The sequence below is a fragment of the Acipenser ruthenus genome, chromosome 4, assembly GCF_902713425.1.
Source record: "Acipenser ruthenus chromosome 4, fAciRut3.2 maternal haplotype, whole genome shotgun sequence".
Classification (NCBI taxonomy): Eukaryota; Metazoa; Chordata; class Actinopteri; order Acipenseriformes; family Acipenseridae; genus Acipenser; species Acipenser ruthenus.
In genome coordinates this window covers 103507617-103533821 of record NC_081192.1, presented here as the reverse complement: position 1 = coordinate 103533821, position 26205 = coordinate 103507617, and the positions used below count along the sequence as shown (strand labels likewise).

The 26205-nt window shown below is 36.5% G+C and overlaps 1 protein-coding gene across 3 annotated transcripts; it reads right to left on the bottom strand.

The window, feature by feature from the left end:
* Positions 1-1142: 1142 nt before the first annotated feature.
* Positions 1143-25276, bottom strand: LOC117400673 (condensin-2 complex subunit G2-like). 3 transcript variants are annotated; one of them, XM_059023309.1, is made up of 28 exons: positions 25129-25276; positions 24515-24642; positions 23674-23865; positions 23475-23589; positions 22701-22858; positions 21125-21259; positions 20948-21042; positions 19987-20056; positions 17365-17451; positions 17163-17255; positions 16125-16250; positions 15531-15707; positions 12728-12880; positions 11974-12196; positions 11569-11672; positions 10954-11127; positions 10755-10825; positions 10517-10670; positions 10139-10312; positions 8922-9038; positions 8350-8493; positions 7020-7119; positions 6092-6282; positions 5448-5591; positions 4924-5027; positions 4045-4145; positions 2999-3101; positions 1143-2367 (listed from the first exon to the last, which is right to left on the bottom strand). In XM_059023309.1, exons 2-28 carry the CDS (start codon positions 24590-24592, stop codon positions 2316-2318), a joined length of 3435 nt encoding a protein of 1144 aa, XP_058879292.1. In that variant the 5' UTR covers positions 24593-24642; positions 25129-25276; the 3' UTR covers positions 1143-2315. The 3 variants fall into 3 exon arrangements, with proteins under 3 accessions (XP_058879292.1, XP_033856832.3, XP_058879293.1); XM_034000941.3 differs by having other exon boundaries at positions 24515-24621; XM_059023310.1 differs by lacking the exon at positions 24515-24642.
* Positions 25277-26205: the final 929 nt, after the last annotated feature.

Below are 26205 nucleotides of genomic sequence, written 5' to 3'. Positions count from 1 at the left end.
CAAATTCTATGTATCCCCATAAATGTGTCGTGCAACACTCTGCCACCGACGTTACATTTAGACCAAGTACTCCTTACATCATAATACAGTTTGTTTCACAGGCCAGCTTTGTAATAGATAGAGTAGAATAATTACAATCATATTTAACAACATCCTAAACTTCCTAATACTATATACTGTCATATTTCAACAACAAATACAATTTAATTCACTTGACTAAAAAGGACATCATCTATAATTAGGGCTTCTGATTTTCTGTTTTAACCGATAAAACACCCCCCCCCCCCCACCCCAGATACAAAAAATAATGAAATAGGTGGATAGCCAATAAACACTGGAAAACACAGTAAAAACTGTGGAAATGGTTAATCTATTCACGTTGACGTTGCCCTTTTCACATTTTAAAAAATAAAACATACTACAAAAGTAATAATAAATACATTTCCCTGTGCTGCTGGGCAATATCCCGCCTTCCTGACTTGTATCTATCATGGATTAGTTCTGAATACTTTAAACCCGCCCCAACTACTGAGTAACAGCACATTCCTACATTTCTATTGGATACTCCGCTTGCGAGATTTAAAACGAGATTACAATCAGGATGGAGGCTTGTTAGCGGGATTTAAAGCTGTATTAGTTAAGACGCGGAGGATTTAAAAAATAATTGTGGCAAAATGTACAAAAATGCCTCCAGACAAAAACCCCAGAAGAATGTGCCCGTGACCATAGGGATTTTGTTGTGGAAGACAGCAAAGGAAAGTGTGCAAGTACTGTCGAGTTACTATACATATTTTGACAGAAAAAAAAAAAAACACTCCAGCATTTTGGAAAGTAACCGAAATCACTAATTTCATACAGTATATCAAAAACGAAAGCCCGGAAAAAAAAACAAACATTTACATAAAACTCGAAAATAGCTAAAAATAAGCACCGAAAAATACAGTTAATAAAACCCGAAAAACAGAAGCCCTATCTATAATGTACCAACACTTCTCAGCATGACTAATGCAAAAATATCATAATTCCCAATTCCTTGACACCATCATTTTCATGTCCAGAAATAAAATGGCCTTGCATGGATTGTCACAATGCAATGCGTATCATCTTCATAAAATACAGAAATCATTCAAAATAACACACAAAAAAGCAATGGATATGTTTTTGCAATATATTTACTGTATGAGAAAGGGATTTTAGGTCAATCAAAGTTTTAATCAACACATTAATAAATGTAAGTACAAAATAATACTGGCCATCAAGGAAATACCCTTCACTGCAACAGACTTCTTTGAAACTATAAATTCAGATCAACTTCAAAACAGCTTGATTGGTTTTTGTTGCTACAAATAGTGGCGTTGAAGCAGAACTAGCTTTGTTAATACAGGAAAGAAGCCTGAAACGTGCCAGTAAATCAAAGCAACAATACTGATGCTCTTGGTAGCAAATAATCCCCATTCAAACTAAAGTTATGCTTGGTTGCTGTCTGGTGATCCAATGAGCCCAAGTTTCCACGTTCTGTTTTATGTTTTTGTGTTTTTCTTTCTTCGCATGATTTATAAAAGGATGTACAGTATCAACTTGAACACACTGTAAACAGTGTTGATTTTTTTTCTATGTGATGAAGCAATACTGGAAGGAAGTAACAATCACATGTTTTGTTGTACTGCATAATGAACTCTGCATCTCAAAGGGGGCAAATCCCTGAAACAATAAAACAGCACACAGGAGCAGCAGCAGCAGCAAGCAGAGTGCTCTCCAAGCTTTACTGTGCCGTGAATCCTGTCCATAGAAAAAACAACAACAACAACAACTTCTAGAGATCATGAAAAAAGAAATAAAAACAAAAACAAAACAAACACACCCATAGATATTCTTGTTTTAGTTTAACCTACACTTTTGTCTTAATTGTGTCTTTTAGACTCCAAAACAAAGAAAAGTGAAAAATTCATGGCAACATTTATAAAAATAGGGGCTGTCTTACTTAAAAATGAATCTGCAAATTGTGATGTGGTTCAGCATTTGTGGCTATTTACAAAAGCAGCAACAATAAAATGTTTAATATGTTTAACATGGCTAGTGGTTATGGTTCATCAATATTATTTTTTCTAATTTATATATATATATATATATATATATATATATATATATATATATAGACACACACACACATATATATATAATTAGCATTATTCCTTTAATCATTAGATATCAACCATGTAGAACAATGCTTCTTTCATCCATTTGGTTGTTTTCTGATTACATACATGAAACATTTTCTTAAACATAAATCCAAAATGCACTGTATACAAATCACATCATGGCTGCAAGATGTCATTTCCAATCTTAAGAGCCGATTCATATATTGCTCTGTAAAGAAAAGAAAGAAAAGGAAAGAGAAGAGAAGAAAAAAAAAAGCTTCAATTAAAAACAAGAAAACAAAAAGATTTTGTGTATGGCTACCACTGTAACCTGAAGTATCCAAACTTCACCTTAAATACATTTTTGCCAGTTTACAGAAGTAAAAATATACTGAAGTAAACAAAACTAAAGCGGCAATTATTTCCTTTGGCAGCAAAAATACATATATTCACAACCTGAAACTATTCCAAGGTTATTAGAAGTATTTTTTAACCTTGATACAGTGTCTGGAGGACTTAGCAAGTCTGGAGACCTAATCTTGATGCAACGCTTGTGTCAGCAGATAAGAATATAGATTTAAAAGATTCACAAAACACAACCTGGATATGATAGAGACTGTCTGCTTGTGTTTACTGAGTTTCAGAATGTGTAAAAGGCCAACCCCTCTTTTATAGAACACAAAACCAATAGATTTAACTACCTATTTGAACTATTTTATACAGGGCTCCGACAAAATAAAACACTTGTCCTAGCATTGCCAAATTGAGTTTCTTGTAACACTGGGCAGGAATTTAAATGATTCATTTTACATTTTTTTATTAATCAAGCACTGTTTCTACCCCTGTAGTTGACACTTTACCTTTCAATGCTGTCACTTGCATCGGCCACAACTTCGTAATACTTTTGCAGTTTGATATGAACTGAGGCTGCAGAACTCTTAATATCAGATCCTTTACATTTACCTAAAGAAAAGAAAAAAACAACAAAAGTACTTTCAACTGTTTAAAATTGTGCAAACAAACATGTAATAACATTATTTAATGTATTAGGTTATGCTATTATGTTCTAAGGTTTTCATAAATGTTATGACCAGTCCTTTCAATTATTATTATTATTTATTTCTTAGCAACCGCCCTTATCCATGGCGACTTACAATTGTTACAAAATATCACAATATAAAGCATTATAAAATATCACATTACAAGTTATCATATTATAAAATATCACATTACAGAATATCATAATACAGGTAAAAGCAGTTATGAAAGTACAATAAGATCAAATTCAAGGATACAGTAAATTATAAGTAAGAGTTTGACTAAGAGAAGTTAAAACTTATATGAGTAAAATCGAGTAAGAACATGTAGTAAGTATCATAAACGGATGAGAATGATTTCAAAAAAAGAACAATTACAAAAAACGGTAGTATGGTTACCTAGAAGAGTAAAATCAAATACAACATACAGTACGTAGTTAAGAGTTAGGAGCAATAGTTAATTGAGGCAAGGTATGGAGCAGTTCAGTGCAAGTACAAGCTGATGCAAGTACGGTACAATTGGGTGCCATATAGTCCAGTATGGTTGAGAGTTAATGCTGCCAAAACATTGGTGTGGGTAAAGGCAAAGGCAATTAACACCCCTTTTAAAATCAACAGTTAATGTAATTATTTAATGCTTAAGTTACTTGGGAACATTCTCAAAAGAATGGGGTGCACAAATAAGGGCTTCAAATTCCAGCCATAAAGAGATTTCATTCTCCATTGCCCTTCAATACAAAGACAGATTAGAAAAGTCCGAATTAAATTTCATGCTTAATTGGGAACAAGGTAAAGGATTGGCCAATCTATTATTTTTTACACAAATCCTGACAAATGAATAGAATGCGGGATGCAAGGCATAAACCCACCCTGTCTGACCACTGTTAAGATGCACAGGACTGCAGTCAATCCAACGACGCCTTCCACTGCTTCAGAATCAACAGACTCATTTAACTCGCTAAGAAATGACCTAAAAAAAAGAAATGGGAGGGTTTTTTTTTTTTTTTTTTTTTTTTAAACAAAAACAATGCATGTACACCACTATAAAAGACCCTATATCAAAGCATGTGGTCTGCATCATTGCTATGGAAAGAAGTTAAAGCAATGGTTCATTTTTACTAGACAACACTGGTAATAAACTCAAGTAAAACAAATCTAAGAATACAAGTGTGTACAAAAAATAAAAGATAATAACTCAAACTGTCAATATGGAAGCCATAGGTCAATACCCTGGTCAGCAACACATTTAGAATGCAATGTTCACATAACCCTGTAAATGTGAAGTGACTATACCATATGGTTTCTGAAATACAGTAAGGCTTTGACAAAAAGGCTGTCAGGAAAGAGTTAATGTTGCTTGTATGACACCCATGATCAAGCATAACCTAGGGAATCACAGAATACATGTGTATAAAAAAAAAAAAAAAAAAAATCACATGACCCCAATATGGCAACAAAACATGGCAGATCACAGGTCAACATGAAGGATGCTGTTAGCTTTAGCCCAAGCAGTGTCAACTATACTGAAAATGAAGTTGTCAGCTTATAAGACTTGATGAGATACTGGCAGTTAGGTGCAGCGGCAGCGGATTTAAAAAACTCATAAAAGCTTCCCTTACTGGGATGCTCAACAAGCACAGCACAACGTTGTACCATTTACTGTAATATGACAGTTTATTGAGGATTTATCATGAGGATGAGGATGATGATGATATTCTACTAGAAATGTAAACATCATCTTCCTTTACCTGATCAGACTTGGAGATTTCATAATAATTGCAAGTAATGTGCTTGAAAGTGGAGGCAGGTCTTGAACGGTCTCAGGTGGGGTTAGCTCCTTCGCATGCGAAATCTGAAACCAAATCAAAATCATTGGCGCAATGTTAATTCTACAGGCAAGACTAAATCGAGGCATTCTGTCAGCAACATACATACAGTATCCCAGTAAATCATAATACAGACATCGGTACCATGAGAAAGCAGGTCACCATTTATTCAGAACAGCATCTCCATACCCATGCATTTTCTTAAAATCTACTTTAATTACCAAGTGAAAAAGGGTGCAGGAATGCACTGCGAGTGTGAGGAAGAAAGCCAGAGGGGTTGCATTTTATTGTTTCATAGCACACACGAAAAACACAGCAGGTGCAATACCAGGCACCACCACCAAGCTCCCAACAATGGTATCACTCGGGGGATTCTGCTGCTTCAGCAGGGCCACACTGTGGTAAGTACCACACTGAAAAACAACAAATATTTTTTAAAAGCTTACCTTCTGCAAGTAATGGCTTAATTCCACAAGTACTGCAGCAAGAATGGTTGAGAACACACCATGAAGTACCAAGACATTAGCAGCATGCCAGTCCTGAACGACATTAATGAAATCTGCAAGCATCACGTGAGCAGCATGAAGCAACTAGAAAACAAAACAAGAGTAGTATCTTAAACTTGTAGTAATATGCAATTTCTTGCAAGGACAGACAGAACTGTAGACGCTCAAAGCCCACTACCTGTCAATGTCTAATCCTGACCAGATAAAAACTGTGTCATCACCACCATGGGAAGGGGATGCACATAACACACATTTTAGGGGACCCTGAGTGGCACATCCAATCAGAAGGCGTCGGGTAGGGGGCGACGCACAATTGGCCGAGCGCTGCCCGGGTAGGGAGGGCTCAGGTCGGCAGGGTAATCCTTGGTTCACCACGCACCAGCGACTTCCGTGGCCGGATCAATACATACAATTGCTGATTCCAAATTGGGAAAATAATTGGGTAAAAAAATAAAAATAATAAATAAATAAATCCATTGGCGATGACTAAATTAAAAAAAACACACACACACACACACACCACACATTTTAAATGATGTCTTCTATACTTTAGATTTTAATAGTCTCCTTCTTAAAGGGCATACCTGCAAGGCCTCTTCACGCTGCTTCCTCAGTCTGCGCGCAGCTGTTTCAAGGGTTTTTTGGAAGACATTCTGGGCAATGTTAAGGAGAACCAGCAGGTCCTCGTTTTGGTTTTGAACAGTCAGGGCCAGGCAGTTCTCAGTAATCTCCTTGAGGACAGAGAGGAGCAACGGCAGACACATGTATCCCCTCTCTGTGAATGGGAAAACACACACATGATAAACCACTGGACTGATGACAGAAGACAGTGTGTGTGTGTATGTGTGTGTGTGTGTGTGTACAGAGCTTGAATAATTACCTTCAAACAAATTCTTCCTTACCAGCTGGACATTTCTAAAAGAAAAATGTACTAATATGTACAATAGTCCTATGTTGTATTACTAAATCAATTACAATAATAATAATAATAATAATACATTTATTTATTTTTATATAGCACCTTTCATAGTGGACCACCATCATAAAGCACTTTACAGAGGTAGGCTGTGAACTGTGCATTATATGCAGTCACTTACAATAGGACATGATTTAACATCTCATCCACAGGATGGAGCACAAGGAGGTTACGTGACTTACTCAGGGTCAAACAGTCAATCAGTGGCAGGGGTGGGATTTGAACCAATAACCTTCTGGTTACAAGCCCCGGACTTTAACCGCTAGACCACACTGCCTCCTATAACACAATATTCCTTCCTAAAATGCATACTTTTATATACATATTTTAGCAAAAGTTATGTTTTATATATTACAGTATGTTAACATTTAAAAATGGAGACTATTATAAACAAATGTAAATGCAAATAAACTAAGATTACTGTTTAACCAGTTTAGAGCAAATCCCAAACATTCATTAAAAGCAAGTTTGGAGTCCTTTCAAGTGCTGCATGGAAAATAAAACATATCTTCAAGCCTGACATTAAACAAACATACCCGCTTGCAGCACAGACAGGGAAAACTGTAGAATCTGTCCTTGAAACTCTGGGTCAGCAAGGCCAACCATAATCACATCTTTGCAAACGGTCAGACATGCCTGTGTAATACAAAATTAAAATACTCCAATTAATTTTCATAATTCATGTATTACGTGTGAATCGGTAAAGTAAAGCTCTTATAAATGGGATATAATCTTTCCCTTAGAAAAAAAATTTGCCTTCAAGTCTGACACCCATGACTGTACTATAGAACAGGGGTAGACAACCCTGGTCCAGGAGTGCAGTTTCATTGCAGTTTCAATACATTAAAAGTGCTTTAGGAAACGTCTTGACATGACCAGGGGGCCTTCCCTTTCTGAAGACCAGCAGAAACCTTTTATTATCATTTTTATTGAGCACCACAGAGCGAGTTACTGTTCAGGTGATTTTAACCAGCATAGTAGAACAGCTTTATTTAATTTTTTTGTTCTTGGCAATTTAAAATAGATAAAGTATGCATTTTCTGTTAAACCACTTCCATTATCCCCTTGAGACATTGTATAGACAAGTGCATCCAAAACTTCTTTATAAAAATGGAACTTGTTCAAGGAAATAAAATCTCTCTAGTGGCAACTGTGTTCCGCATCTTGTAAATCAAGACCTAAACATCCACTGTGTACCGTTATCCTCTAAATCAAGACCTAAACATCCACCGTGTACCGTTAACCTGTAAATCAAGACCTAAACATCCACTGTGCACCGTTATCCTCCAAATCAAGACCTAAACATCCACTGTGTACCGTTATCCTCCAAATCAAGACCTAAACATCCACTGTGTACCGTTATCCTCTAAATCAAGACCTAAACATCCAGAAGCAGAGGAAAAATTGTAATTGATCACATAATGCTGATTATTGTTTAATGTTTATTAAATGGGGTTGCAATTCTAATTTATTTTGTGACAACCTAGTACATAATTCTTTGAATTAATAAACTCTCCAGTTTGTCTTTGTGGTAAATGTTTATTAAAGAAAGTGCACCGTAAGTCATGTAACACCACTTCTTATTCCATACAACTAACTTACATTCTTAACAGTTCAAAAGGCAGAATTAAGTTTGATACCTCCTGAAGCAGTTTTGCTTGTAATTCAGCACATTGAGAATCCATTTTTTATAAAGAAGCAACCGATTACAGTCCTGTGTGAGCAAGTATCACTGGATAGAACAAAGTGACTGTGTTCATGGAAATATATATTTTAAGAGACTTTTTATATATTACTGTATATGGGTATTATACATTATAATACAGCTATGAATTACACACAAAGGAAGAGAGAAGATAAACATACTTCAACAGCCTGTTTTGCAACCAGAGTCTTCTGTTCCGACGCTTCATCTTCACATATTGGATTTATTAAGAATGGCAGCACCTTCTCAATTGTCCACGCAGCAGTGTTTTCCAGAAGTAAGAGGTAAGTCCTTTCTGTGTTATACTGAAACAAGTGTTTAATTCATGAATGCCGACTCTGTCGCAGAGCATTATTTTGCACAACGCATTGTGTGTGCAGTTGATATTGAAACATCTGAACACCGTTTACACCAAAGCAACGTTAAATCAGAAAAAAAAACAACAACATATAAAGCCTTGGTCCCACCTTCAACCAGAAACTTAACAAAATTCTAGTTTGCAACCTAGTAGGAGTACGAAGAAGCGATTCACAACATTCACATAATGGAGGAAGAACTGTCTGTGGTTGGGACTGCAGCTTGTTAGGGCCCGATATTGTAATTATGACAGAAAAAAAAGCCAATTCTGGCAAAGCAGATAATACTATGAGTTGCCTAAAATATAAAATCTGTAATCAAACTTAAAACTAGGTATACCGATGTATATTGCTTTTTTTAAAGGAAAACCACTTACTTTATGCTGTAGATGGATGCTCAGTCGACCATGAAGCAAAAAGGCCCTCAGAGCAGTTTCTTTGTCTATTTTGCAGAAGCCTGTCTCAGGTGAACTTATAAATGAGTAGAATACCTCCTACAAAGGAATGTTATATTTCTATATTATTAGGTATTTTAAAACAAACAAATTGTCCAGTTATATTATCCATTTTCATTGTGGATTGAGGTTTATATATGTCATGGCGTGACATGGCATAGACCCTACAATGTGTGTAAAGGGAAAACTGAACTGCATTAGTGCACCCAAGGGAACGGACTATTCCAACTGGGGGCTGTCAGAATCACAGGTAAGTCTTGTCATAACTTTTGATTTATGTTACTGTATTAAAACTATTAAGGGATGTTAATATAAACCGTCTGCATACAGCAAAGTGTAAGATGAGCTCCCGAAAATGCAGCCAGCTTAGTGCAGAAACTGCCAATGCTAATTTTATTCAAATGTTGGTTCCGGTTTTTCAAAATTGATAACTGTTGCACCCCTACTATTCAGTCATTAAATTTCCACGCAAGTGGTGCAGAAAGGTATGCAGAGGATTGTGATGACAAATGCTTTTTAAAAGTTCATCCCAAACATGCTCAATTATATTGAGATGCGAGATCCTTACAAGCACATCCATATATCTTATATATTTATTGATATTATCAAAAGAACATCTGTACTAAGTTACATCAGAATTGGATGTGCAGGATGACATATGCAAGATGACATAGCTCAGTCGCTGGGGATATGTATTCCACTAGGAATAATAATAATAATAATAATAATAATAATAATAATAAATCACAATATATATATATATATATATATATATAATTATATATATATATATATATATATATATATATATATATATATATTATATATACACACACACACACATTATATATATATATATAATGGGCAGCAGTGTGGAGTCGTGGTTAGGGCTCTGGGCTCTTGACCGGAGGGTTGTGGGTTCAATCCCCAGTGGGGGACACTGCTGTTGTACCCTTGAGCAAGGTACTTTACCTAGATTGCTCCAGTAATAACCCAACTGTATAAATGGGTAATTGTATGTAAAAATAATGTGATATGTGAAATAATGTGATATGTTGTAACAATTGTAAGTCGCCCTGGATAAGGGCGTCTGCTAAGAAATAAATAATAATAATAATAATATATATATATAATTTCACCTTTAATGCCCCAAGGGCTTTCAGAAGATGGTTTAATTTCTTCTGTGGAACAGCAAGCAGGCAGTCCCGATTCATTGTGTGGGTGATCATGTATTCAACATAATCAAGGGCCAAGTCTGGTTTGACTTCCACCACCTCCTGAATGCGCACTCTTCGCTCAGAGTCTCTTTTGCTCTGACAATAGAGGAAACATGCATTACAATTTTAAACATATAGAAACACAGAAAGAAACACTTTTGTACTGTGCTTGTGCTTCTATATATGGATCTCAATCAAGAACCTCTTGATTGCCTTGACTCCATGTCAATTTTCCAAACCTAAGACGTTCTGTAGTGATCCAGTTTTTTTTTTGTTTTGCTTTTTTTTTTTTAGACAAACCTGTTTAAGTGGCATAGCCTCAGTTAGCCAGTCTGTAATGACCTCCAGAACATGTCCAACTTGACCCCACTGGCAAAGGCAGTCTATGAGTGAAGAGTACTGGTTTTCAGTGGCTCCTTTTTCCAAGCTTCTCAGCTTTGAGACAACCCCGCAGCTGCAGAAAACAGTCAAAAAGCGATGAAACCTAGTCACCTTACAAAAAGGGAATGTCAAATGGTTAGGAATTTAAATATCAGACCTGAAAGTAGGGACAGCTGCAGCAGGCATAAAGGAAGCTAGCAGAATTAATGGTACGATGCAACGATCCTCCTGTTGAGAGAAAACAACAGTCACCCCACTCTTGATCTTGAACGCAATGCACAATTCTAAATACTTTTGTTTAATTGCTATTGAAGAAAGAAATAAATAAATAAAACTACTTGGACATTAAAACTTACCTTAAACACGCGGAAATACCCCGGCAGCACAGATGCAAACTTGCTTGTTGTGTATGCAAGGGCCTCTTTATTCATTTCTAGCGATTTGCGGATACTTCTCCAAAGAATGACTGTGATTTCCAGCAAGCTGGCCATGGAGGCTGTGTCATTAATGGACAGAACATGTTCCAGGACCTGCAACAAATTAGAAGTATGAAAGCTTTTCCACAGAACTGAATGTTTGCAACAATTACAAAAAAAAAAAAAAAAATGATGTATGATGTTTTCAATCATTTCAGGTGTTTCGAACTGTATTGCCAGCAATACAAAACCAAATGAATAACTGTTAGATCACCTTGCTCTTACTACTTCAGCAGAAAGACTCTGGCTGTTCTAGCCTTGGTTACACACAATGTATGCCTAGAGCAGGCAACTACAAAAAAAAGCGATTACATAATGTAGACCAATAAAAATACAGCACACAAAGCTTCTAGAATTATTCATGAAAGAAATAGTACAATGCAGCAGACTATTTATCATCATCCGTCGCAGTTATTCTAGCTTTGCCAAGACAAACAGACAAATATCAGAAATATTCCTGAAACGTTTAGGCTTAAAGCTTTTCAATGTACTTACACTTGTATTCTCCTTGTTACTGTTTTCAACATCATCTTGGTCTTCTCTGGCTGTTCTCTGAATACAAGCATTTAAGCACCGGCGAATTGTGAGCATCAGCTTTGCTGCAATAAATATTGATTACTACATTTAGGTGGATTTTAATAAACAGATCTGTCTTCTTAATCGTCTGGTCAGACCATATTTGTGAGACTCTATCAATTCTCATGACACATACATTGGCTCTACAAGATCAAATAGTTGGAACCAAAAGAGATTTGTTTTTCCTGCTTTGTACTATATACAGCCTCTTTCCTGTGCAAGGGTCATGACATCTGACTGTGATGGTGTGACTACATGGAGTCATAGTGCTGTTACTGCACGTCCACTCTCAGCTGAATGTACGCAAGGATTTTCTGCCCTCACCTATATTAGTAGGAGCAGTATGTTCGTGGGCATATTGGTAGAACTTTCTTGCTGCCATGGGATTCATCTGTATGAGAGTGACACAACGTTCACACCAAACTTCTTCCGATTGGTTAACAGGAAGAAAAGAGTTGAAAAGAAGGTTCACAATCCGCCTGCCGACTGGCCGGGAATCAGTCTCAAGCCGGGCCAGAAGATGTTCCATCGGGCACACTTTCCAAAACTGTAAATAAAAGAAAGAAAAAAAAATCCATCAATCTATTGTCTAATCAACTAATCTTAGACCGCAAACAATGTCTATCAAAACCAACCACACCACTAGCCCATTCCTGTCAGGCATAATTCATTTAACATTTGCTTACAGGAATCTTAAATGTCCAAGCCTCCCCTGCTGCATCACGCATCGACTATCAGGCAGACACACAGGCAGTGTATAAAGAACAAACAGGGCAACAGCTCATAACACTGACAATCATATTCAGAATCTGATACAAATGGCAATTCACAATACAGGACAAAACCGACCTAACCATCAACCCTAGAAACCCTACAGAGATTCTTCATTGAAACTAAAAGGGCTAAATTCATAAAAATCATCAAACTAAAAGGGTTAAAATCATCTGCTGAGGATACCAGGTGCTGTTGTTTAATAAGTTCTTATTTCCTTATCGTCTTATTTCAGCTTCATCATGAGAAATGTTAGTCAGCTAGTTTTTGTTTGTGACAGATGGGATCCAGATCCTATTCATCTTACCTTGGCCGCTCTGACAGCTTTAATTTTCTGCAGGAGATCCACAAAGGCCACGCGCACCTTCTCTGAATTGTCATGAAGGCTGTTTTTCAGAGCTGGCAAAAGCTGCTCAAGCAATGGGTGGCTTAGCTTGTTTTCCGTGACCATTGCCATGCACTAAAAAATTATTCAAAATCATTTTTTTTTAAAAAAAGACCAGGTAACAAAATACATTGAGTTAATCTACATCAGGGGTGTCAAACTCAGTTCCTGGAGGGCCGCAGTGTTTTCTGGCTTTCATTACACCTGAGCTCTGTTACTTAACTGGTCTAATTATTTGATTAATTGGACACATTTAATCAATTAATACTTTATATAGCACCTTACCGCCTTTCATAGTGGACCACCATCAAAGCGCTTTACAAGATATAGTAAAAAAAACAAAAATACATAACACTTGAACTAATAATGATTAAATTTGACTTTTTAAAATTGATTAGCTTACAAAATGTTGGAGAATTCAAGTTCCTTATATAATTCTATATTTAACTTGAAATCTCCAACTCTTTAAAATAAGTAAAAAGCTCTGATTAGTTCCATTAAGGGTTCAATTAAGTAATTGAGAGCTCGGTTGGAACAAAAACCAGCAGGACAGTGGGTCCCCAGGACCAGGGTTGAGAGCCACTGCTCTAAAGATATCTGAAGTGTTTGATCTTCCTCGGTTCAGTCGGGTTCAACATTTAAAATGGGCAGGAAAGGCAGTTACAGCTTTATATAGCAATAGGAGTAGGCCATATGAGCCAAGAATTTATAAGCCACAACTGAAGACATAAGAATGCTTGAGAAAACAAGGGGAAATGCAAGCGGGACATCCATGGAAACAAATGGTTGGACATATGCAATCTCTTCAAATATAGATATTCACTTTACTGTGGCAATCTTTGTTTTAAAAGCTATACAATTATTATTATTATTATTATTATTATTATTATTATTATTATTATTATTTAATTTTTTACCCCTTGAGTGATTCAAACAACTCTGTTCAAGTGGAGGGATGGAAATAAGACTCTTATTGCATAGCACTTTCTCCCATTCCAGGTTTTAATACAAGCTTGATTAGCCACAGTGTATAGGTAACAAGCTCAGGTGTGTCTTAATAAACTCATAGGAAAACCGCCAAACTGCTCTGCAATGGGAGTCTTATTTCCATCACTGAAGTGGCCTGTGATTGTAGCTGCTGAATTATAGCACCGTGTAACAATTTTTTTTTCTTTTTTGGTTCCTGGGTAGTAAGTGTTATTTCCTAATTGCTTATGCCTCAAAAGTATAGAAAATGGCTATTATTCCCCACAAACTTTGCTTTTGTGACCAGGACAGTGATATTTTGAAATTTACCTATTTTCCAGAATATTCCAGATAGATTCAGTGCTGAGTAAACTTCTAGAACTTTCCAGTAATATAAATAATAGTATAAATACAGGGGCCTTAAGCCCACCAGTTCAGTTTAGTTCCAGCTGCCTAAGTGGATACATATCAAGACCTTGCTGGACGCCTTGAAGTATGATGAGTACGGCTGGGAGGTCATAGGAGACTTCAAAATGGTGGCATTCCTGATGGGTCTCCAAGGCGGTTTTACCAAGTTTCCCTGCTATCTTTGCCTTTGGGACAGCAGGGACACCAAGGCGCACTACCACAGGCGGGACTGGCCACAGCGGACCGAGTTCTCTGTGGGGAGGAACAACGTCAAGTGGGAGCCAATGGTGGACCCCCGGAAGGTGCTGATGCCACCACTGCACATCAAATTGGGCCTTATGAAACAATTTGTCAGAGCTCTAGATAAGGAGTCGGCAGCCTTCAAGTACCTTCAAGACTTCTTCCCTAAGCTGTCTGAGGCAAAGGTCAAAGTCGGTGTCTTTGTCGGACCACAGATAAAAAATATCCTGGAGTGCAATGAATTCCCCAAGAAGCTCACTAGTAAGGAGAAAGCGGCTTGGAACAGCTTTGTCGCAGTGGTTCGGTGCTTCCTGGGGAATCACAAGGCCGAAAACTATGTGGAGCTGGTTGAGACTCTGGTGAAGAACTACGGCACAATGGGCTGTAGGATGTCCCTCAAAGTCCATATCCTTGATGCTCATCTTGATAAATTCAAGGAGAACATGGGAGCGTACTCGGAGGAGCAAGGCGAGCGCTTCCACCAGGATATACTGGACTTTGAACGCCGCTACCAAGGACAGTATAACGAGAACATGATGGGAGACTACATTTGGGGGCTGATTCGTGAAAGTGATTTACAGTATAATCGTAAATCTCGAAAAACTACTCACTTCTAAATCTTTTGTAGTCATTTTTGTATTACTTTAGTATAAATACATGTTAATTTGGATTCATATGTTGTTTTTTCTGACTTTATGTGAACGAAAAGACACAAATTTGCCCGTTTTCTCATTGGAAATAGGTAAATTTCAAAATATCACTGTCCTGGTCACAAAAGCAAAGTTTGTGGGGAATAATAGCCATTTTCTATACTTTTGAGGCATAAGCAATTAGGAAATAACACTTACTACCCAGGAACAAAAATTGTGTTACATAGTCTATTCCAATTCTTGCTAAAACAAATGATCCATTCAGACCTGGACCATGCCTCACAAAAAAAAAGAACACGCACACCAATCAGATCGGCCAACTGAATGAGAGAAAAATCCACTAAAATTTTGCTGTGGGGGGTTAAACAAATATAAAAATAAAAGTCCATCCAGACTAATACTATACTAATATAATTATGGCCACACTAATAATAAAGATATACAAGAAAGCTCCAATATACCTTAAAGACAGAACAGCGGACATCAGCAGAGCTTACGTCAGAAGCCAGGTCAATCAGCTTTTTAAGGAAGTCTGTAAGGATGGTGGGGGGGATCATGTCCCAGTACTTGGTAGCTATTCTGCATACACCAAGTACCCCTGTAGAACGAACTAGAGGCTGAGGGTCTTCAAGAAGACTCTGAAACAAGGAGGTCATTGTATGTTTCCCATGCATTACCTGCCAACTTGGAAAATACATTAATGCCTATATGCTTTGGCTTTCAATTTCATTTAATTAAATGCCATTAAAACAACATTTGTTTTTTGTTTTTTTTAAAAGCTTGTTTACTTAAATTAACACCATGTTTCACAGAACCCAAATTAGCACTACCATATATTATATGGCTCCTGTTTTTCCTTCCAAAACGCAATTTCATTAGCACCTAAATTGTCATTATACAGTAGGGCATTCTCTAAAGCAGAAACAAACGAAGACAGTTTTATTTCCTATGACTACAGCGGAGGGGATCTTTACAGTATGTTTCCTATTCTCACACTCCCTATGTTTAATTTTGCATACTAATAAGCTGCTGCCTGAGAAAACCAAATGACTTACAAAAAGCACTTCGAACTGTCTCTGGATTTCACTGTCCATGACCTCATTATCGAAGCTCGGATCTCGAACAGGGAATGCTTCAGTGAACAACAAAGCAGCATTTGCACGGACTTCAGAATTCCTGGCCTGTGTGTTGCATCGGAATGAAATACAAGTGGTAAAACAAGTGAATTTAAAATAAATTAAATTATAAACAAAATGACAGACAGTATTGTTCTGACAGATAACTAAATTTGCTAAAACCAACATACGTGACTCACAGAATAAACACACTTCTTATTATGTACCAATACAAACTGTACAAGCAAGGGTATTGATTGGGTTTTCTGGACTTTATTTAAAGCTAAACAAGCCATTTGCAATTGAAAAAAAGATCTTCCTTCCACCTTTCTAGTATTTCTGAAACACTGGATTAGTCAATTATTAAATACTGAATAGCTTAATTATTTATTTTATTTTTTTAAAAGCTAGTAATGCAAACCACTTCAGTCGAAAAGATGTTAGGGCAAACACTGCCCCATGGCTTGAATAGTATGATTCTGTCTAATGGCTTTATTTAAATTAAAAACCAAACTGTTTTCATGATTGTACTGTCACCCTTCATAAAAATATCATCCAAAGTCAAGGGTATTCAAACTGTAAAATATTTACAGTATTGTGCCATGTGGTATTCCATGAAATGTATATATATATGTATATATAATATATATATATATATATAATATATATATATATATATATATATATATATTTTAGTCAGACTGCACCACAGAACAGTTCAAATAGGGGCTTTCACTCAATGCAATGCTTGTTTGAGGTATTTTGTCTTCATCTTAAAGTATTGTGATTTGTGTTTTACAAAAACATGCCTTTAAAACTTAAATTCTATTACCATCAGAATTTTGTGTGTAATAAAAGCAAAATATATGGTGGCACTAGACGCTCTGCTGCTTCACACTTTTGACATTGTTTTTCTCATAGGAGGCCATCTTCTGTGTACTTCAGATTTGTTAATATAAAAATAAGTCTATCTTTTACCTTCAGCCCCCGCCACAGAATAGGCTGGTATAATCTGTATAGCATTTCTTCTACTCCTTGGCGATGCTTCTGTTTGTGGAAGTAACTCAGAATCTGCAAAGGCATTAATGACATTACTGTCTATCTCCTGACATCATAATATAGATGAATTTCAGTACAGGCTCAACATGTTCTTTAACAGGAATAAAGGGAAGGATATTACCTGTCTCACTTTGGAATGAACAGGGGAATTCCTGTGCAGATGAACTCCATGGTGCATTAAATCTTGAATGCAGCCATTTTCAATATCCTGAAAATACAACTTTTATATATTAGAACCAAGGTAATCGATTGGTGATATTAAACGTCATTCAAAACCAAAGAAAATGTCACTGTCTTGTCTAGATAATGTCCAAAAACAAAAATAGTATTTTAGTTTTAAGCACTGTTGTTTGTTTTTGTCTAAAGCCGAGGGGACACTAAGCTGCATGTTGCTAGAAAAATGTAGAAAGGGAATTTCATTGTAAAAAGAGACATACAAGCTACAGGTTTCAGGCAACTGTATCAAAGGACTGCTGATTTTGTAGAAGCAACATTACATCATAGAATACGTCAGCCAATGAAAGTGATGTAAAAAGTCATGTGACTAGCTTCTTTGCTGGCGAAAAAAACAAAGAAAAATGGCCAAGAAACCGAATGTGAAGCCGGTGTGGGACATTCTGAGAGACTCTCCTTATCGGTTTCTTTCAGGGTGATTTTTTTCAATGTATTTCTTTTTTATAATAATAATAATAATAATAATAATAATAATATCTTTATTTCTTATATAGTGCCTTTCATAGTGGACCACCATCACAAAGCGCTTTACAGAGGTAGGCTGTGAACTGTGCATTATATGCAGAGTCACTTACAATAGGACATTGGTGGTATAGACAAGTAAATAAGTGTTCATCAGTCCGTTCCTGGTAGTTAATGACCAATTTGTCAGTAATGCCACGAGATGTAGTGGAGTGGCATTAAAGTCAACACAATTTATTCATATTATATTCCTTGTAAAAAAACAATTTACTACTATGAACCGTTTTAAACATAATGTTGTGTTGGCATCAGTCTAATATTAGAAATGACAACAAAAATGCCGGTTTGGTGCCGACGCTGAAGCTTTAGAGAGTTCATGTTACACTGCAGCGGTGTGTGGACGGTGTGTTGTGTTTAGAGAGTTCATGTTACACTGCAGCGGTGTGTGGACGGTGTGTTGTGTTTAGAGAGTTCATGTTACACTGCAGCGGTGTGTGGACGGTGTGTTGTGTTTAGAGAGTTCATGTTACACTGCAGCGGTGTGTGGACGGTGTGTTGTGTTTAGAGAGTTCATGTTACACTGCAGCGGTGTGTGGACGGTGTGTTGTGTTTAGAGAGTTCATGTTACACTGCAGCGGTGTGTGGACGGTGTGTTGTGTTTAGAGAGTTCATGTTACACTGCAGCGGTGTGTGGACGGTGTGTTGTGTTTAGAGAGTTCATGTTACACTGCAGCGGTGTGTGGACGGTGTGTTGTGTTTAGAGAGTTCATGTTACACTGCAGCGGTGTGTGGACGGTGTGTTGTGTTTAGAGAGTTCATGTTACACTGCAGCGGTGTGTGGACGGTGTGTTGTGTTTAGAGAGTTCATGTTACACTGCAGCGGTGTGTGGACGGTGTGTTGTGTTTAGAGAGTTCATGTTACACTGCAGCGGTGTGTGGACGGTGTGTTGTGTTTAAGTTCCAAGTTGTTTTCAGTGGTCATTTTGTCTCAAATAAAGGCTTTCATTTGATACAACTTAATAGTAATGGATAAAGTGAGTCCTACTTTTTGTTTAAAGCCATTTGAACATTGCAGTTCAGATGCAGCTTGCAAATATTGTTACCTATATCTGACTTGTGAAAAAAAAATCCTCACCTGACCTGACAAATGGGAATTCTGTTCAAAATATAATACAAAAAACTATAATCACATTTCAACTTCTCCCTATTTAGAATTAGTTTTATAACTTCTCCCTATTTACAATCAGTTTTATTTACACAAATAAAACAGAAAAACCTTCAAGCCAAAAATAACTAATTCAGAACAAAACTGATGAGGGTAATGGTAAATATTACTAATACAATCCTATATATACATAACAATAGTTTATTATATTGAAAAAAAACACTAAACACTAAAACTTTTTGATAGGAAATATCATCTATATCTTGTTTCCTCTGTGTTGTCCATCAACATTCTATCTACAATTTCTCCATACTGTAGAATAGTGTCCCCCAAAATTTAAAGCAACAGGTTTCATTCTACATTTTCTTGCAACATGTAGACTAGTGTCCCTTTGACTTAAGGTATAATTTGCATCAAAACAACTGTGGCCACAAAATAATGTACTTGTGAGGTGGCTTTCTAATTAAAATAATTACCTTTTATTTTAAACGGAAACAATTATCGCTATCTATTCATCATTTGCAATTGATGAAAACAATGTCCCTGCTAAATCCCATCTGACCTGTTAAAAGTGCAACGTTAACCAGGGACTGTGCTAATGCTAAACGAGGACTGGTTTACACTAGGCAGTATTCTGTATGTGTATGGTCACTAATACAGCTTTGGACCTGAAAAATGTTGTCAGAAAACAGCGTCATCTTGAAATGATCATAAAAATCACATCAATTCTTCTGAAATTTAGAGCGAGGTTACATTACTGAAATTGCACTATATTGTCCATGGAAATTCTAAAGTTACAGCGCTTGCACGACGTTGATCTGACATGCAATTTAAATTGTGTAGCACTAGATCCGAGATGACAGTACAGATATAAGCTCCTACCTGTAAAAAGACTCCAGATGCTTTTGTCCATGCTCTGAAGTAAAGTTCTGCAACATGAACTGTGATGGATCTAAACATATGGGAATAGAAATAAAAACAGGACCTCTGACAAATGTAAAATGGACACATTATGATACAAATATTAACCCTTTGCGGTCCTACGTCGGACCTGGTCCGACATTGCAATTTTCCCTTTCCGGTCCAATGTCGGACCCTGTCCGACATCATCAAAAAGACGTAAAAACAGGTCTCTAGTCGTTTTTTTCCCCAGAAAAAGCAGAGAAAACCATTCAATGGCCGAGTGAGACCGATAGGAGCAGAGAGAAGCTGGGGAAAAAAAAATAAATAAATAAAGGGGCGTATCATGAATACAGATAGCCCCGGCACCACATAGATAACACGGACATAAACAAACAAGATAGCTGCTTCTGCATCCAGCGCTCAAAGAATATCACAGACATTTGCATTTTAGTAATAAAATAATGACCTGGATCGCATTATTGAGGAGTTTGGTGATAAAACGAGTGATCAGTAGACAATTTATCGGTATGCACTACTACTACTACAAAGAGGTATGTGAAAAATACAGCGAACAAGGGGTGGGGCGGGGCTGGAGATGCAGTACTGAGTGTCCTGTTGATATGCAGTGCCTTTTAAACCTGTTTTGCTGTGAAAAAAATACTTTTAAAACAGCGCATCTAAAATAAACTGCACGTGTGAAAATAAATTGGACCTGACGCATCTGAGACGCGCTGAATCAATAGACCGCTAAGGGTTAAAGGCAGATTTACAAACTTAAATCTTATACACATCATAAGAATCAGCATCGGAGTGTTTAGCTTTTTCAATGACATGTAATTCTTACTCTACAGCTATTATAAATGTTATAAAAGAACATAAATAAGAGAACAACTGTTACATTACTGGTTACTGTAACCCAAACCCTTTTTATCACACTTACTTTGGAAAAAACTGAAGTTGATTTCTAAGAGTTCCATGAATCATCTTTATAAAGCTCACATTCCAGCTGAAGAGGAAACTCAGAAACCTTCTTCCCTTAAAATAGAAACATACTGATGATGAGGATGAGCACTGATGTGCCTGAAATAAAGAATGGTGTATCTGGGTGAACACTTGCCTCTTCCCTTTTGATATGGTTCACACTCAGAAAGCATTGAAGCAGCATGTCCTTTATTTCTCTGCTGTCTTCAGAGTCATAGTCAAAGCTGAGCAATGCCTGGTGGAGGTTCCACAGTCGCTGTATGTCTGCAGCCTTAAAACACAAAGTACAAGGATAAAAATAAGACTCCCATTGCATATCAGTGTGATCCACTCCTGGTTTCACTAGGAGTTTAAGACACACCTGAGCTTTTTACCTCTACACTGTGGCTAATCAATGGGTGAAACTGCTACGCAATGAGTCTTATTTCCATCCCTGAAGTAAAATCACATGGATTGTGCATTGTTTTCATGAAAGAAAAAAAAGAAAGTTAAATTAAAATGTTGCTCAAATATTCATCAATTAGAAGTTGTTGAAATTGTAATTCTTCTGCAAAACTATTATGTTGACATCATGTTTCAAATAGATATTTTTAAGAACGTTCATATATATAGCATGTTCATACAAACAGTTCCTAAGGGGTAATATCAACAGCAATTACAGCATCTTGCATTGAAAAGAGAGGAGAGTGTGTAGGCCTATACTTTTTGGTTTGTCAATTTGTACTGTTAGTTTAAAAGATTTTCAGATTATCTATTCAGAACAGGCAGAACATCATAGAATCATATTCTCCTAATATGGAACCAACCTGGCTGCTTTAATGTTGCAATTAAGTAGACCATTAGAAAAAAGTACAAAGGTTTTAGGGTAAGTTGCTGCCATTTTTTCTACTTTAATTATTTCTCAGTCCAATTTAAAATATTGAATTCATGACTTGTCCTTGCAATGCTGTACACCTTTATGTTACCAAATACTATTTTGGGACATGCTGTTGTATTTCAAATAACTAATGTGAATATACATAATAGAGACTTGCATGAATCTTTTTATTACAATGATCTTGGCTATTAAGACAAACCGATTACAAACAAACTTAAGACTTTTGCTGAATTCTGACCACAGCTTTTGTTATTGTTACACTAAAGCGTGAGCTCCACCCAGTGGTGTTTACTGGGCAGTACAAGGACACACAATTGCCAAATGTTGCTTTCAGGCAATTTTCAATGTTGTTGTTTATTTATAATTTTTACTTTATATTGCTGTACCGTGCCCTGGAGAAATGTATTTGCAGAGTAGCAGAAGATAAACACTGGCAAGTCAAAACTTTTTTTTTTTTTTTTTAAAAGGAATACAACGGTATGCACTTTATTTAAAACGGGTCATTTAGCGCCGTCTGTTAACATGCCGTCGGAAATCACGTTGGAACCTGACGGGACTCCTAGATCCCAGTCTGAGGTAGTGTCGAAATATGTAAAAAAAAAAATGGTTTGTCCTGTTATGAAAACTTAATAGGAGTTCAGCTCCTTGTTTAATTATATAACTGAATTTCGACAAATAATTCAGGAATGAAAATGTACATCACACACAAATATGATAATGTAATACGTGTCTTTGACTTCTTTGTGCTATAAAAAACCATAACGACTGGGACTGATTGAACTAGACTGATAAAGGAACTCTGTGATAAAATCATTAAATCAAGATTGTACAGTACCGAATTCTTAATTAAAAGACTTTTTTCCAAAAGCATAAGAAATGCAGTTTTTCCAAGTTCTTCTTTTCCTTCTAGTCCCTTTTCCCACCAAGACTCACACAGTCGCTGGATTGAAATTTGCAAAAACAACTGAGATTTAGGCAAAGCATCTAAAATACCTGAAAAGAAAAAGCAAGTACTGGTAAGGAATTCAGGACTATTGTATAAAAGCAAACGTAAAAAGATGCGGTCAATTTTCCAAAGAAGTTTTAAAAGCTAATGCCCACTACCCCATGCAGTATTTTTTATACTCTCTCTGGTGAACATTTCTTTCCTGCCAGAGTTCTAAAGTTCTGTGTTGCTTGCTGTGGAACTCCTTTCAGTTTAACAGCTCGCTCTGGGGTTGCGCTTTGTTGCTGGTGTTAATGTGCGAGTTGGATTTCAAAAATTGCTCACCAGTTATAATCGACTACCTCACCAAACATTTTGAATTCATGTATAACTAATTGCATCTGTACTTCATAATAATAATCTGTTACTCTCCATGTGTGTATTAACTGATGTTAGTGAAACATTTGAATAGAAAGAATTAGAAAATCATATGCTTTTTGTTTGAAGGCTGCGAGCGCATTAACTGAAACTATGAAGGTATCACAAATGTATAGCATGCCATAACTGTTTGGGAGCTTGGTCAGCATTACTGGAAAATCACCTGACAACAGAAGACCATAGCCGATGTCACCAAAAATCCATATGGGTTAGTACTGTAAATAAATAAATAAATAAAATACTCACCATTTAATATAATGGCACATTCTAGCAAGGCCCCATAGGTCACATCCTCATCAATTACACGAATAGAAGCACAAACTACCATAATCACACCTTCAATCACTGACATAGTCTGTTTCTAGAGGGGGGAATACATCAATATATTAAAACAGAAAAACACGTGGATGTCAACACATGAATTACAGTAAGCACAAAACTTTACCAAGTCGGCTGAGCCCTCCACTTCCATTTCATCAGCACTGTCTTCATCAATCTCACAGCTCCACTTCTCCATGGGAAACTCCAGTAAAACATCTGTCAAGAGCTTCCCCAGATTCTCCCATAATTCCTCTTTCTGTTTTTTGGGAAACTCTTGAAGCAGCTCATCCAAATCAAATGGGTCTGAACGGTCCTTCTATGATGCAAAGAAAAGAAGGTATCTAAACTAAAGCACTGTGGTCATGTCTCATCTGGATACATGTGTTTGAATCCCAGTGGTGTTTATTTTAATTTGTACTATACATTATACTGTATAAATAATTGTTTTAAAAAAAGAGTTTTATCTGTCTTAAAACATTCCTCATGTACAAAAACAGTTAGACTAAAGGGTCCAGCCACTAAAGATGAGATATCTACAAAAGAGGATAAGTTATATATAAAGAAAGGTTCTGCCCTCAATAAACAAACCAATTGTGTCTTGTTTGACTTAGACACTTTTACATTATAATATTTTGTATATAACTTCACCCCTTTTGTAGATATCACATCTTTATAGGACTGAACCCTAATGATAACTTGGCCGTTCTTGAACAAGTGAAATATTTCTGGGCAGATTGTATGCTGGAGTGGACTTGATTGGACTGGCTGGCTGGCATCTGTCAATTATATATAAAATAGCTTTAATAAATAGACTAACATGACTGGAATTTTACAGTATTTTATTGTTTAAACTGGACTTTTCTTAGTGAAAGGTGTATGTACATTTACAATGTATGTTATATATAAAAAGTTACTAAAATATGAAACCAGACAATAATGTCTCAAAAATCAATACAAGCACTTACACTGAGCTTTATAAAGTTCAAAAACTCGTCCACATATTTTTTGCTGACAGCTTGTAAAAAGGCCTCCCGTTTCGTCATTTTTAACACCCAGTGCTCCTACAGGTATACTGAAAAACAGGCAGCGTGTGCTTTAAAAAATCACAAAGTGTAACAAAACACAGTATTACTGTACAGTTATGAAGTGTACTACCGCTATAATTAGTACCAAGACTAGGGTTGCCACTCGGGTTGATACCAATTATAAAAGACAGAACTGGCTTTTGTAGGTAAATCACTACAGTAGATGCATGCGCTAGAGTGACTCCATGTCAAATAACACAAACATGACGGATGTTTGACAGCTAATCATCTAATTTAACAATAGTAAAATGTATAATATTTTAACATTGCCATACTAACAAACATTAAAATAGTACCACCTTAATACACGTTTAGATCGCCTACGCGCAAGAGCTAACCCACCTTAATTAAAAAGTTTTGCTAAAAAGTGGTACAGATTTCAAAATTACACTAAGCGCGAAAACAGTACGTTCACTTTAAGTTTTTCCTTTTTCTGTTAAATTTTCCAAAGTGTTACGTTACAAACCATAAGGTTCGCTATTATCTGTAATTACCTGTGACATGCGCTTTCTGCCAAAGCTTTGTTTTTTATTTACTTATCCGGACTATCTTATTTGTGGGTTGCTTCCTGAACCAAGGTTCGCAATGCGCGCGCTAAATTAAACTTTGCGTAAGTCTCTGTGGGAGGCCTTACGCGCGCAGTTTAAAATACGTCATCACTGTAGGCGTTTCACCACAATCACGTGACAATTGACACTGATGGCGTGCACCCCTATCACGTGATACTTGAAAAAATGAAGACGCTCCAGCCTGTTAATGATAATTCTCTTACCGATCGGGTCCGTGCAACGCTTATGATCACTTCAATTTTTGAAAAAAATGAAAAATATATTGTTTTTCAATGCTTGTCTTTGTTTGCTGCGTTTTTATTCTGACCTAAAACGTATATTATTTATTTATTAATGTATTTTATAGGGTTGTAAGTGCTTAAATGTGCTTTTTAAATGTATTAACCACAATCCCTGCAGTCACAATATTGAATCCCCATACGGTGAGTTACTTAGCGTTAAACAAAATACATTCTAAACAACTGCAAGCAGCTGACCGGATCCGAGATTCAATATTCTTGTCGCAGGGATTGTTGTAGATCTGCATTTAGCGGATTATGAAGACTTCATCAGAACTATGATTGTAACCACCAGTAATGTAATACTCTCCCAGTAATGTAAGAATCCTCAATGTGTTTGTTGCCTATAGCCTAATGTAATAATCACCCAATAATGTAATATAATAACTCAACTGATAATGTAATAGAAATGTCTGCTCGACAATGTAATCATTTTCACTGATAATGTAATAACTCTGACCTGCTTGATAATGTAACACACGTCTAACTGATATGATAAATACATTACTTAGTCACTCAATGTACCTTTTGTGAGGCATCCACGACAGCAATATCAACAACAGCAGTCACATAAAACCAAAAGACACTTATTAATGCCTGTGTGCACGAGGTATTTTATAGGACTGAATATGCAACGTCATTTTACCCATTATTAAAGATAAACAAATTGACAGTTGATAAGATGGCCGCAGATACCGTCTTAATAAATTATTTGAATTACTGC